The following is a 14,041-nucleotide window of genomic DNA, read 5'->3' as shown; positions in this document are numbered from 1 at the left end:
CACCCTTGCCTTGTAATCGCAGAAACCAGTTCCAGTAAATTCATTGCTGCCTCTCTGCTTTTGTCTGTGGGGCACATTAGGCTTTACCAGGTCAGGTATTTGTTTGTTCACTCTTGAGAGCATCTAACAGTGTAACAGGTGTAATTAAAAAAAAAAAATCATCCTTACACTGTTCATACCTAATCTCAGATCTGTACACAAGCTAATTTTTGCTGACAAATATGTACACACGTTTATACAGTCTAGAGTACCTCAATCCTTCCAAATTTTAAAAATCTGATTACGCGTTAAAGTGCATGCTTTATGCATGCAGCTGGTTTTGTGCTTTGGAAAACTATCCAGTCACTGATGTTTCATTGCATGGAGCCCAGCTTGCCAGAGGAGTGTCTGAAGTGATGTGCTGATTGCTGTATTGACTTCTGGGAGAGCAGAAGAAGCTGACTGGAAAGTAGTTAGCCTTAGAAATAATTCAGGGGTGCCAAAATGTATCTCAAGAATCGTTTCCTTACGCTTTTCTTCCTGGGCTGCTTGCCACTTCAGTAGTGGAGGCTGAGCTTCAAAACCAAATGGCAGCACTCCTCCTGATTCTGATGGTATGCTGTTTTATAGTTGGGACCTTTCAGAACCGCAAATGTTCAGCAAGCTTTCTATGGGCATAAATCTGTACTCACATACCACAGGCACCAGACGCCTTGTCTCCCTCTTTCCTGGAAGATAAATGATTTTTTTTTTTGCAAAGTATCTGTCATACACTGATATATGGAAATCAGTACAGTTTGGCAATTCTAAGACATTCTGTAAGCGATTATTCTGAAATATGTATAGTTTCAAATCCTGCTTAAGGTTGCTGTGTAGCAGAGAATTTCATTTGTCTTTGTTAGGCTAAATTATTTGAGTTGGTTTGCAGTTCATGTGTGCATTAGTTTTTCTCAGTTTTTCTGTTGTGATCAGTTTGTTATTGTATATCAGAAATGTTAAAAACATTTCAGATGTATATTGTTTGAGATGCAAATTGAATTTATGTAATCCTACATCTCCGTATGTAAAATCTTTGTCCTTTTGACTTAAGTAAGTGTAATTTTGCATTTGGTATATGCAGTTGTTTTATGTTTAGGCTTGCTAAACCATAACTATCTTAACCATTGCATCTTGTTTTCTTACAGATGTGCACTGGTAACTACACATTTGTTCCTTATATGATAACTCCACATAACAAGGTGTACTGCTGTGATAGTAGTTTTATGAAGGGACTAACAGAGCTGATGCAGCCCAGTTTTGAGTCGCTGCTTGGGCCTATATGCTTACCTTTGGTGGATCGATTCATTCAGCTCCTGAAGGTAGCACAGGCCAGTTCAAGGTAAGTTGTCTTTTTGTACTCCTTTGTAAAATTCATGTTTCTGCTGGCTGTATAAATGTCAGTCTCGCTCTTCAGGGTGATGAAATTTTTTTTTGAGACAAATTGATAATGAAAATTTAGTTTGACCAACTCTCCTCACACTGATACTGCTCTATTCATAAATGTTCCATAAAGGTATTGTGGTAGAGTTGCAGGGCCAGAAAAGCAAATGCAAGGGACATGTCCCAAATTGCTAATGTGATGTTGTTCCTCTCCAGCCAGTATTTCCGGGAATCCATTCTGAATGACATCAGGAAGGCTCGTACCCTCTACACAGGCAAAGAGCTTGCGGCAGAGCTGGCAAGGATTCGGCAGCGAGTGGATAATATTGAGGTTCTGTCTGCTGACATTGTAATAAACCTGCTGTTGTCCTATAGAGACATCCAGGTATGTATCCCATGCTCAAAGATCATCTAAAAATATATTAAATTTCATTATTAGTGGAATTTCTAGTGTATTTTGCACAGATTTGCTAAGAAACTCTGAGCAATAAAAGTAGCATGTTACAGTAGTAAACATTACTACAGTAGTAAACATTACTAAACATTACTACAGTAGTAAAAGTCCTTTACAGTATCTTCAGATTCTTACCACTTTACTTTTAGTTACATTGTTTTATAGCACGCCTTTATACTTCTATACGCTAGTGTGCCTTTACACTTCTGTACACATGTCAGCGTTACTATTTGATGAGCAGCATTTAGTGTCTCCTACTTAAAGGCTATGTTAGCATTCTGCTATTGATACGTATGTATTCTTACTGTGTATGTGCTTTGTCACCATGCTTATGATATTTCTCATGGCAACAGAACATGTTTATATACACTGCAGTTTCTCTGAGCAGAGCTAGTAATCACTCTACATTGTAATCCAATAGTTGCTTCTTAATCATCCTAAAGTGTTTTTTTTTTTTTCTTTAACTGTGTCTCAAGCTTACTTTAAAGAGTTCTAGAACTCTTATGTGTTCAGCCCCTGAAGCAAAATTGAGTCATGAAATATATGTACTGAAATTTCCATAGATCTACATTTAAGTACAGGAGGCCAAATTGTGTTTCTATGCTAAATACTGTGTGTATTCTCATCTCTGAATGCCAAGCCATTTACAGGTTGAGACTGAGTATACTGAAATCCATATAACTTACAGCAAACTAAAAATTCATCATAGTATGAAATGCCAGGTCTGTAGCTCAACGAGGAGTTCATATAGGTATACTTTGGTACAGCCACTTAAAACTTCATTATTCCCTTCTTTTGGAAGGATTATGATTCCATTGTGAAACTGGTGAAAACCTTAGAAAAACTGCCTACTTTTGACTTGGCTTCCCACCACCACGTGAGATTTCATTATGCATTTGCACTGAACAGGTAAGACTCTACCCTTCCTTCTGCTGTTGACTAGTAAATCAGTACTCCAAACTTCACATATAGTTGGTAATCCTGGTTAAAGGTCTCTGCTGGAATCCTTTTACACAGGTATAGGGTTTTCACTGAAGTGATTTTGGGGACTCTGAGCTTCGTGTTCAATCTGAGCTTTGTTTTCCTTTCATATTGTCAAATTACATTCCTCTTCCTTTACCGTCTGGTTTTTCTTTCCATAGGTCTGCATCAATATTTGAGGTTTCTGTTTTAGTACCTAAATCTGAGCAAACAAATACTACCAATGTTTTACCTCTGTCAAGTACACTTAACGTTGCTGTTTGAATGGCAGTGTTGCAGCATTTGTGCTGGCTTAGACAAGCTCTTATTTAAGTCTGAGTTCTTCTGTTGTCAAGAGTCAGGAGGAAAGCTTTCATCAAGTGTTAATCAAAGGATTTTACCATAATAGACAATTTTTCATGTTCTCTGAAAACATGCACAAAATGTACCACATGCAGCAACAACCACTGCTTTCTTGGCTTAAATGGGAGCGGTGTCCTGACTTTTCTATATATTTTCATATTTTGAAAAATGAAATTCTAGAATGCTGGCAATCAGGCAAGGCATTAAGAAGGGAATTTTTCAGAGGAAATGAGAGATGTTCTGCTCTCTTAGTATTGACACAGTGAAGATTGTGCTGTTGATATTTAGAAGAGCAGACCCAGTCTCAGCAGGCATTGAAATTCTCAGATACAGAAACTGTCTCACAGATAAAATTTGTGAGAGAAGCAGAAAGAATATTGTAATTCAGGTTTGCCAAGGAGGCTGAAAACTGCATATCGTGTCAAAGTGATGTCAAAAATAACTCATAGGCAACTAGTTGAAAAGGTAAAGTCAGTTTTAAAACAGAAACAGGTTTCTAACATGTTTAGACCCCCAAGGTCACTGTTTTCTACAACAGTCACCTCTGAAAACAGGATTTGGCTAGTTGACTTGGGCACTAAAAATATTTTCTGTTGCAAAACTGCAGTATACTCTTTTCAGGCAGATCGTTACACTCCATTGGTTTTGTTGGGTCATCTTGCAGACCAGGAGGCATGTTTTTGAAGAGAAAACTGTAAGATGTAGCCTTTGAGGGTATCTGACATACGGAAGGTCTACATAGTATCTCCAAAGGAGTTCAGATCAGATTTCCCTGTCACCTTTTCAAATTGAATTTACAGTCTACAGTCAATGACAGCCATAAAAACATGTATGCCAAGAAGACATTATTTGGGGTAATTGTAACTTTCTCCATATCTGGAATATAGAGGATGTTTCCTGAACTAAAGCAGATCTGAAATACTCTGCATGTGTTAATATTTGCTGTGGAAGAAACTATTCCTCTTGCTTCTAATCTAGGTCACTAGTACAGAAGGACAGAGCAGCTCAGTTAGGATTAGTCTGACCCGAATTAAGAAAGTATGTGAATGCACTGATGATGCTAGAGGAAGCAGAAAGAGAGGTAGGGACCTCTGTCTCTGGAGACCAGCAAAGTATAAGTGGCTCATAACACAAACCACTGCTGTGCCTTAATGTTCTTGTTGTCATTAAGTTCAGCTAGCTAGTGTTTTCATCTGGGTTAGTGCTAGTCAATACAAGATGTTGGAAGGATTATCCACCTGAAATTCCATTCTGACAATAGCCATTCTCTAATCAAAGTCAGCTGGCAAACATGAAGAAGCTGCAGTCTGCAGCTTTACTTGAGTGATCATAATGAGAAGATAAAATGAATCTAACCTTCCACAAATGGTCAGGTGATCATTTGGCAGGGAGTCCAGAATAGCATAGACTCGAAGAACTTGGTTATTTGCTTAGCTGAGAGCACTTGATTGCTCTGCCTGGGACTGGGAGCACTAGTGCATCTCAGATAAGTGTACCAGTCTTGCTGTGCCACTCTGGAAGTACTTGAGGAGCCTACTGCAAGTCTCTAGTCTGAGTAGACTTCCCTCATTCCTTAGAACTTGACTGGTCTGAAGGTTGGGAAGGAAGGGTACTTGGTTTGATTTATTCTTATTAAGCTGACATCAATAGAGATTGGCCCAGCACGTGGATTTGCACTGTCTATTGTATTTTGGTTTTGTTTTGCTTTTCCTCAGGAAAGGTGTTCATAATATCTGCTGAAGTGCTTTTGCTCTGTTTTCTTAATTATTTTTGTTGATACAAGTACTCGTTCTTCCTCTGTTACCTAGTTCAGCTTGACTTAAGCCTATTCTTCCGCATCACTTCCTTCCAGAACTGCGTTCACGAGCTCATATTGCTTAGAGTACACGTGCTTTGGCCTCTCATTTGACATTATCTCTGCCTGTGCAGACATGCATTTGATATGTTCCTGCAAAGGGAAGAAAATTCCATTATTGAATCTCTCATCAAGTAGTATGTGCTTTAAGATAACTGTGACTTTTGATTTTAACAGACTTTTTAAAAGCCTTTTCTCTATCAGATGAGAATCTGTCAGTAGATCTAAAAACATGTGCTTATATTCCCTCAATTCAAATGATAGTTACTCAAATTCTGCATGCAACTTCTCCAAAATAAAATAAATTAAAAAAAAAAAAAAAGCAAACAATAAACAAAAAACCCGTCCCCAAACCACAGAATAGTTTTTGCTGAGAAAGGAGTCATTTGCTTGTTCAGCACACAAATAGGTAAAAACAATTCTAAACTCTTGATACTGAATGATGTATGTATCCAAACTGAGTCACCAGGAAGTGTCTAATGCTTGCAGTTACGTGGTTTATTTGTATTAATTATTTTTGATAATACTACCTTATTGGCTTCACTTCTTAACCTTCTCTTATGGGGGAATTCAGTCTGTTTTGTACTTTTTTTTTCTTTGCTTCGCATTCAAAATATATATTTAAAAATCATAAACACAAGAAGGAATCTTTTGCCTTTAAAGTATGAATTACTGTGAAATAAGGTTTAGATATGAAACCTGGGTTTATATCTTTACATTTTGTAAGAAAGTATTACTTTCTAAGGATTGCTCTTGAGGCTTGCTTCTGCTTTGAGGCTGTTGAGGCTTACTCTTGCTTTGCTCTTAGCTGATACTTCATGCGGGAGTAAACGTGCTTGGGAGGCTTTTATGAAGTAGTTTTTTTTAAGTGTTCATGGTTTAAAATAGTGTTTATAAAATAGCCCATTGCATCTAGGAGCACATTTTACATGGGTAAAACATATAAACAAACAAATATTATCAAATTCTAAATATATAATTTAGTATATATTCAAATATGGCCATGAAAACATATTTCTTGATAACTTCATTGTTTTTTATTGAAATATTTATTTTTAATAGGCGAAATCTGCCTGGAGACAGACAGAAAGCTCTAGAAATCATGATTCCTTTGGTAGAACAGGAGGATCAAGTAGCTTCAGATATGTACTGCCTGGTTGGTCGAATTTACAAGGACATGTTTTTGGAATCTGGATTCATAGATCTAGAATGCAGAGACAAAGGGACGTTCTGGTGAGTACTGTTTTCCTGGTCTATGTCCCTTTCTTAAGGCATTCCTTAAACAAAAATGTATATTCCTTAAACAAGAATGTATTTTCTTGATTTCTCTCAAATATGAAGTCTCTTCTTTACTGTCTCTTCTTTACTTCTTTACTTTTGGATGCAATGATCTTGAGGTCTCTTCCAACCTAGAAATTCTGTGATTCTGTGTGATTCTGTATTATTCTTACAAAACTGGGCCAGACAGTAATCAGACTTGAATCAATTGGTGTATCTGCAATCTGATAGATATTTACCAGGTGAGCTTAAAGGTGCTGAGGTATAAATCTGCACTGATGCTTAGGATGTACCATTTTGTCCTTTTTGGCTTCTTTGCTCATGAGAAATATGACTGCTCCAAAATCATTCTGGGAAAAGCTTTATTACCCCATCACCACAATTTAATATTTTCAAGTCACAGTGGACTGTAGTACCACCAAGAGTCTAAGAAGCACACATTAGATTAGACATTCTTATAATTTTAGAGGCAGGTACCATGTTATTGCTTTTGAAATGCACAAAAAATGCTGACTTAATGTGGAATAAGTTTTCTCTCTCTCTCTTTTTTTTTTTTTTTTTAAAGTATTCTTTCTCTCTTATTTTGTCCCTCAGGCTTTCAGTTCCCGAAAGACATGTTTGAAATGGCAGCACCGGATGCCATCTTAGACTTTTGTCAGGATGAGTTGCTTTTCTCCATTACAGTTTGTCGTGGTTCCGCTCGAGTGGGCAGCCGAGCTCCACCACAGCCGCTCTCTCACTCCCCCTCCTCAAAGAGGAATGGGGAGAAAATATGTGAAAAGGGCTCAAGGATTGAGATAAGGACGAGAAAATCACGCAATAATTATTGTAACGGGCAAAACAGACTCGGCATAAGGAGATAGTAAGATTTATTGCCTACAACTAACAAGCGAGAGAAGTGAGAAAACAAAGGAAAAAAAAACAAAAGCACCTTCCCCCCCATCCACCCTTTTCCACCTCCTCCCCCCGAGCGGCGCAGGGGAACGGGGAATGGGGGTTATGGTCAGTCTACAGCACTTCTTCTCTGCCGCTCCTTCTCGGTCACTCTCGTCCCCTGTGCTGTGGGGTCCCACCCACGGGATGCAGTCCTTGATGAACTGATCCGGCGTGGGCTTCCCACAGGCAGCAGCTCTTCCAGAACTGCTCCAGATATGGGTCCGTACCACGGGGTCCATCCCTCAGGAGAAAACTGCTCCAACCTGGCTCCCCTACGGGCAGCAGCTCCTGCCAGATCACCTGCTCCTGCGTGGGCTCCTCTCCACGGGCTACAGGTCCGGCCCAGAATCTGCTCCGGCAGGGGTCTTCCAAAGGAAGAGGCGTCAGCCTCCGTCAGTGCAGGGCCATCTGCTCCACCGTGGTCTCCTCCACGGGCTGCAGCGTGGAACCCTGCTCCACCGTGGTACTCCATGGGCTGCAGGGGGACATCCTGCTTCACCATGGTCCTCACCACAGGCCGCAGGGGACTTCTGCTCCAGCGCCTGGAGCACCTCTCCCCCTCCTTCCACACTGACCTTGGTGCAAGGCTGTTCTCCCACTCCCTTGACTCTCCCGGCTGCTGTGTGGCGCAGCGTTTTTTCCCTGTCTTAAATATGCTCTCACAGAGGCGCAAAACAACATCGCTTATTGGCTCGGATCTGGAAAACAATGGGGCCCTTCCCAAACATGGGGCAGCTTCTAGATCTTTCTCACAGAAACCACCCCTATGGCCCCCTGCTACCAAAACCTTGCCACGTAAACCCACTACACAGTTGTGCATATCCTGCACATTAGATCCTAGTTCTGTCCTCATCAGCTGCCTATTGAAGTAAATGCTTAGAATTGAAAGCTTGCTTCTCTCTTCCTCATTTATCACTTTTCAGTAATCTTTAGATTAGAACTGTCTTCAGTAAAAGATAATATATAATTATTTACCATTTATGGTCTCAGAATGCAAGTACAATTCCTAACTGTTGGTCATGCTTTACAGTTTTGTAAAGCTTACTGAACTTCTAAGTGATGTCAAAATAACAGGAAAGCAACATATTATTTCCCTCCTTCCCATTTCATAACTTTGAAGAAAAATTGTGTTTTCTCTAAGACAAAGCTCATGAGCAACTTTTGAGATACTGTTTAAAAAAATATTTTGCTAAAGTCATGAATTAATGCAAAAAGAAAACTGTAGTAGCTGTGTATACAAATACTAGGCATTACCATGACCTAAACAGAATAAATAGATCTTAAATTTGCTGTTGTATATCTTGCTTTTTCCTCATTCTTACTTTTCATTTATCCGTTTAAGAACAGACTGAGATTTTCAAACATAATTAAGAAAGATTATATGTTTAATAGGGGTAATTACTTACTAGGATATTTCACGTAGCCATTTTAACATGCTTTTAATAGATACACATATCAGTCATGATGCTCATCTGTTTGATGAGGTGCAATGATTGCATTCAGGCATAAAAGCTTGTGAAAGGACAGGAGGCTGGCAGCTCCTGCGGTGGGGTGGGGATGCTGACAAGTCAACTCCTAAAAATAATCCCTGAAGTCTCTGGCAAGTAAGACCCAATGCAGACTGCTCAGTGGGGCTGCTGCCATAGGGCTAGGTGGTGTCAGTTAGGCCGGAATTTGGCTCATCTGGTACAGGTTCCAGTCACTTGCTTTTAGCTTGTACCTTGTAGGATGTTAGTTTGAAATTTAGTGCCAGACATACAGCAGCTTTCGGTGTGGCTAAAGAGTTGAGCCATAACCCAACTGATGGCTCCTGGGGAGGAGCAGAGCTACTGTTGGTGCTACAGCAGGGGCAGGAGGAAGGAGCACACGGGAACAAAGTCTCCATGGTAGTGTTAGTTTATGTTGAGATAAGGGTCCTTATCTCTGTTTTAGACAAATGAGGATGCAGGAGAAGTATAGTGAATTGTATAAGAAAAGAATTTGGCAGCAGATCCAAAGCATTGGTTTTGCGACAGCCTGTGATGTGAAGGTACTTCAGCCTATTTAAAAAAAAAAAAAGGCAGTAAGTTTGCTTTTATGACAATTAAAAAGCAGAATAAAAGACATTTATATAAATATGAGACAAGAAATGAAAACTAATTATTAACTGTCACTTTCTTGTTGCTTACTGACAATGTAAATCAGACTCACCAGTGCTGTCAAGTCTTTATTCAGAATTTCTTATTGCTACATCTCTAATTCAGTGTCCACATTGCAACATTTTCCCAAATGTCACCTTTCAATTTCTTGATGGCAATTTAATTGCATCAGCTAAGCCAACCTCTATAGGCAAATTTTTAAACCTGACTGCTTTTCCACAATGCTGCACAGGTGCTTCCAGTGATATTTAGAGTTTGACAAAGCACACCAATTGCACCTGCTGAATTTCAATCAGTTCGGTGAACAGATATGATTTGAGTTATTTTGAAAGTGTGAACATTTTCATCTGTGCAAAATTATTACAGATTTTTTTATTTTTGTCTGTAAATTAGTGCTGTGCAAACTATGTGGATATAAGGCAGATTCGAGAATGTCAGCACAGGATCACAACACATGTAAAATTATGCTTTTGGTTATAAGATTTCAGGAGGCTTAAATAAGACTTCAGAGTTCTAAGATACCAGTATTTCTTGGTGCAAGTAGCATGTAGATAGCTAGGAAGATGAGTTTCAACTATGGGGAAGGGAGAAGCATCATGTCTATATTTGGTTCCTGATTGTTCTTTTCTTATGCATGTTGCAAAAATTATGTTAGAGGATGGTACTTGTCAGTCTAAGTATAAAGAAGCCAAGGACTGAGCATAATAAAGGAAATCAGTCTTATGATCCTATGAATTGGTTTCTTAGTCTGTGAGGGTCACAGCACATATTTTTTTGGGTGTATGGCTGTTTTCATTGCCTGTATATGACATGGCATAAATAAAGGCATTCTTTTTGTGGGGCTGTTCCATCAATTGCATCTGCGAGCAGTGACTATTTTGTATGCTTAAGGTCATCTCTATTTCTTTTGCCTGTATGATTAACATTGTTTATAGCACAAATGTTCCCACCTGATGTGCGTTACAGGTACAAAACTTCACAATTTAAAAACAAAAGAGGTATGTATCTGTCCTAGAACTAGAGAAATTTGTGTAGTCATGCGAGAAATCGGGCATTTTGTGGCAAAATGAATAGGCGGAAGCATGGAGTCTCCTGTATTGAAACAAACAGTACTTATTTTCAGGGTTTTTTTCTTCTTTTGTGTCAATTATTCTGCCAATCTTTCTTCTCTTTCCTGATACTGCATGACAATTACAACATGAAAGCTCACTAGGGGAGAAAAGGGAGTCCAGTTTCCAAAGCTGTCCTGTCTCCAAACGTATTATGTCAGCCAACTGGTCTACTCTGACTGTATTTGTTTAGAATCAATGAGGGTCTTTCTGCTTCGTTGGTGGCTTTTTATTGTTTTGTTTTTTTTTGTGATGGTATGTTCTTTTAGTGATCACAAATGTTTTGTATGTACTTTCTTACTCATTTTCTTGTAACTAACAGCAGAAGAGGAAAGGCAGATGATGAAAGAAAAGAAGTTATCTTCTCAGATCTTTATGCCTTTTTCTAAAAGGAGTGCTAGACTCTTGTCTAATGATCAAGTTATTGGAGGTGGGCAGAGCTGTAGTATAGGAAGAGCATATATGTAGCAGATTGAAGAGGAACCTTTCTTGCAGTTTTGGAAAGCAGACCTTTAGAGCAGGGGAAAGAAAGATATATTTTTGGCCTATTAGGAACAAATATCATAATTTTGCTTTCATGTCAGAGTGTGGTCTGGAAGCCAAACCAGAGGCTTCTTAGGCTTTATGTATTTTTTTTCTTTCCTTCTTTATGTATTAATCTTAAAACATGCTTCACTTTCATAATCTATTTGTTTGCCCGGGTTTTTCTTCTCCTTTTGAATGTAGTTATAAATTTCATTCCTTTTATTATAATGCAGTTGTGTTAACTGCATCTTTTGTGCTCCCTACCTCACGTATGTTAGCTTTGTTTGCCTTCTTACAGAGGTGCATGTATAAAAACCAAATTAGGCTCATATTCTATAGAACAAGTTTAAAACACTATAGATTTCCTCTAGGATTTATATTGCTAGCATGGGGATTAAGTCTGTTCTGTTTATGTGACACCCCTGGACTTCTCTTAAGACAAGACTTGAGCTAGATGAATACCACTGCCATTCCTTCACTCTCTTGCTCACCTCCTCTTGAGAAGAACCAAATCTAGTGTAGTCCATGCCTTATGTGAATAGACTTATGAGGACGATGAGGACAGGGGATACAGCTAGTAAAGAATAAAACTTGGAGTAGCTGAAATCCTGGCTGAATGCAAAGTGTGTTTTTGTGGTTTTATGCTTATGCATTTTGATATGCATGTATGTCACTGGAGCAGATCAGTCTAAAGTTTCAAGTTACTAAAAATCCATATATTTAAGAGCAAATTAAAGAACCTATTAATAAATAAAACTGTGAAATGGGTCTATCACAAGTTGATAATATTCTCTTTTAAACTTAGTGGAAGAATTGCAAATCTAGTAGGAGACTATAAATTTACTGCGGTGGGTGGCTGTAGTCTGTACTTGTGTGAAAGGAAAGAAGTGTGAGGAACAAGCAACAATCTCCTCAATAATAGACAAAAATCATGTGTGGAAAACAGTAAAATATTTTTCCTTCCATGGATTTTTGCTGTGTAAACTGAAGATAAGTACTTAAAGTACCTAAAAGTATAATTATGTACCTATTAGATTGCATTATTTAGAAAGTAAACTTGCATGTTTGTTTTTTCTAGGTTCAAGAAGGCATTTGAGTCAGAGCCAACATTGCAGTCAGGAATCAATTATGCAGTTCTCCTCCTGGCAGCTGGACATTGCTTTGATACTTCCTTTGAGCTTCGGAAAGTTGGTAATTATAGCTTGCAAATTCACAGTGAAATTGCTTTCTGGTGAAAGTATAACACCACCCACTGTCACAAGGGGAAAAAAAAATCTAATGGTTGTGCATGAAAGCTTTGATATTGAGTATGTGAACGTCTAAATTAGTCTCTCGCACCACCATTAATTCCACCTGATTGATGGTGTGCACTGTCATGAAGACCCGGTTCCAGACTGAAAGGTTACCAGAGCTCAGTGAAAACTGACTGTCCTTCTTTTCAGTGCTGTCTTTTTTTGTTAGCCAGAAGGAACAGTTGAAGGGAAAATCCAGTCCTAGGTAGCAGTCTTCAAAATAAATAAATGAATGAATGAATAAATACAACAATAACAAAGAAAGCCACCTATGGAATGTTTGGAAATACAGATAAAGAGCCTATCCTTACAGTGGTGAAAATACACTTGACTTGATGTTGGGGTGGATTAAGAGGAGAAAGAATCATGTTTCTGCTCAGATGTTCTCTTGAGGTTTTCTGAACCTCTGTATTAAGGGGTCTGTCCTACTTGTGATTTTTGTTTGTGATTTTACTGTATTTGAGGAGAACGGAAAGTGTCAAGGAAGTCATAAGACAGAGCACTGAAAATTCTAATAGGTAGTAAAATATACTTTCTAACTAGCATTTTCCTCCATTAAATTATGTAATTCTTGACTTATTGCAAATTCTTTTTTTAATCCTTCTGTTTCCCAAGCAGAAGGAAGCAATGTTCTTCATTCCACAGGATGTCTGTAATGAGCAACTGCACTTGTTTAGAAGTTCGGTGTGCAGTATGTCTCTGGAAGTAAAGTTCTAGATAAAGAATTTTTTTGAGCATGGAGTTCAGAGATGGTTACTTCCATATAAATGATAGAAGTAGAATTTTATTTTTTTAAATGAAGCTACTTTAGATGTGATGGGCTGTGTAGAGTTGCCCCAAGCACCATATTTGCCCTTCTGTAAGTGGGTGAATTTTTGGGGGGCTTGGATAGAATGCTTTCGTCTCCTACACTGAAATTTGAATTCATGTCAGTGTAGGTGGTAAAATAATATATACATTTTGCTTTCTACATAATATTTGCAAATACTCACTCAACTGGCTTGATTTTAAATTACAGATGGTGTAGTGCGTCTGGACTATATTTATAATGTGGTTTAATTTGAATCCTTCCCTCATAAAGAAAATTCAGTTGCACACAGACTATGGAAAACTAGATTTGGACAAGCTGATTAGCCAGATTTCATAAGTACATTATTTGTAGGGATCAGATGTTTGGTGTCATCTTGTGAGTTTATCCAGTGTTTGCCCTACTGTTCATGTGGAGAATGGTATAGAAGTTAAGGCTCCTTATTATTTAAGGTTCCATCCATGGCTGATGACTGAGATTTAGAGGAGAAATATCTGGTAGGTGTTTGGAAGTGTTTGTGTGTTGTTCTTTTTAATGAGATGTTGGTGTGCCAGTCTCTCATGTAAATACTTAGGTGGTGTCTGCTGAAAACCCTTAAAGCAGACAAATCCCTCCTGTGATCATAGAATCATATAAGAGTAATAGATTATAGAATGGTTTGGGTTAGAAGGGACCTTAAAAATCATCTAATTCCACCCACCATGGGCAGGGACACCTTCCACTAGGCCTTACCACCTTACTTCCACTTACTTCCACTAGGTCTTACACCTTACCACCCTCACAGTAAATAATGTCTTCCTAAAATATAATCTAAACCTACCCTCTTGTGGTTTGAAGCTGTTACCCCTTGTCCTATCACTACAATCCCTGGTAAAAGATTCCCTCTCCATCTTTCTTACAACACCCTCTTCGGGTGCTGTAAGGG

The 14,041-nt window shown here is 38.6% G+C and overlaps 1 protein-coding gene across 1 annotated transcript in view; it reads left to right on the top strand.

Moving 5' to 3' along the window:
• MAP3K5 (mitogen-activated protein kinase kinase kinase 5) overlaps nucleotides 1–14,041 on the top strand; it is a 101,272-nt gene that overhangs the window by 39,603 nt on the left and 47,628 nt on the right. Inside the window, exons 4-8 of the mRNA XM_084512606.1 lie at nucleotides 1,164–1,357; nucleotides 1,615–1,783; nucleotides 2,655–2,761; nucleotides 6,093–6,263; nucleotides 12,095–12,207. Coding sequence (XP_084368732.1) covers nucleotides 1,164–1,357; nucleotides 1,615–1,783; nucleotides 2,655–2,761; nucleotides 6,093–6,263; nucleotides 12,095–12,207 — 754 coding nt within the window. The remainder of the gene's footprint in view (nucleotides 1–1,163; nucleotides 1,358–1,614; nucleotides 1,784–2,654; nucleotides 2,762–6,092; nucleotides 6,264–12,094; nucleotides 12,208–14,041) is intronic.

This window comes from Aythya ferina (genome assembly GCF_964211825.1).
Source record: "Aythya ferina genome assembly, chromosome: 3".
In the NCBI taxonomy this organism is placed as follows: domain Eukaryota; kingdom Metazoa; phylum Chordata; class Aves; order Anseriformes; family Anatidae; genus Aythya; species Aythya ferina.
Note: the sequence above shows the minus strand (reverse complement) of the source record. Positions and strands in the feature narration are given on the sequence as shown.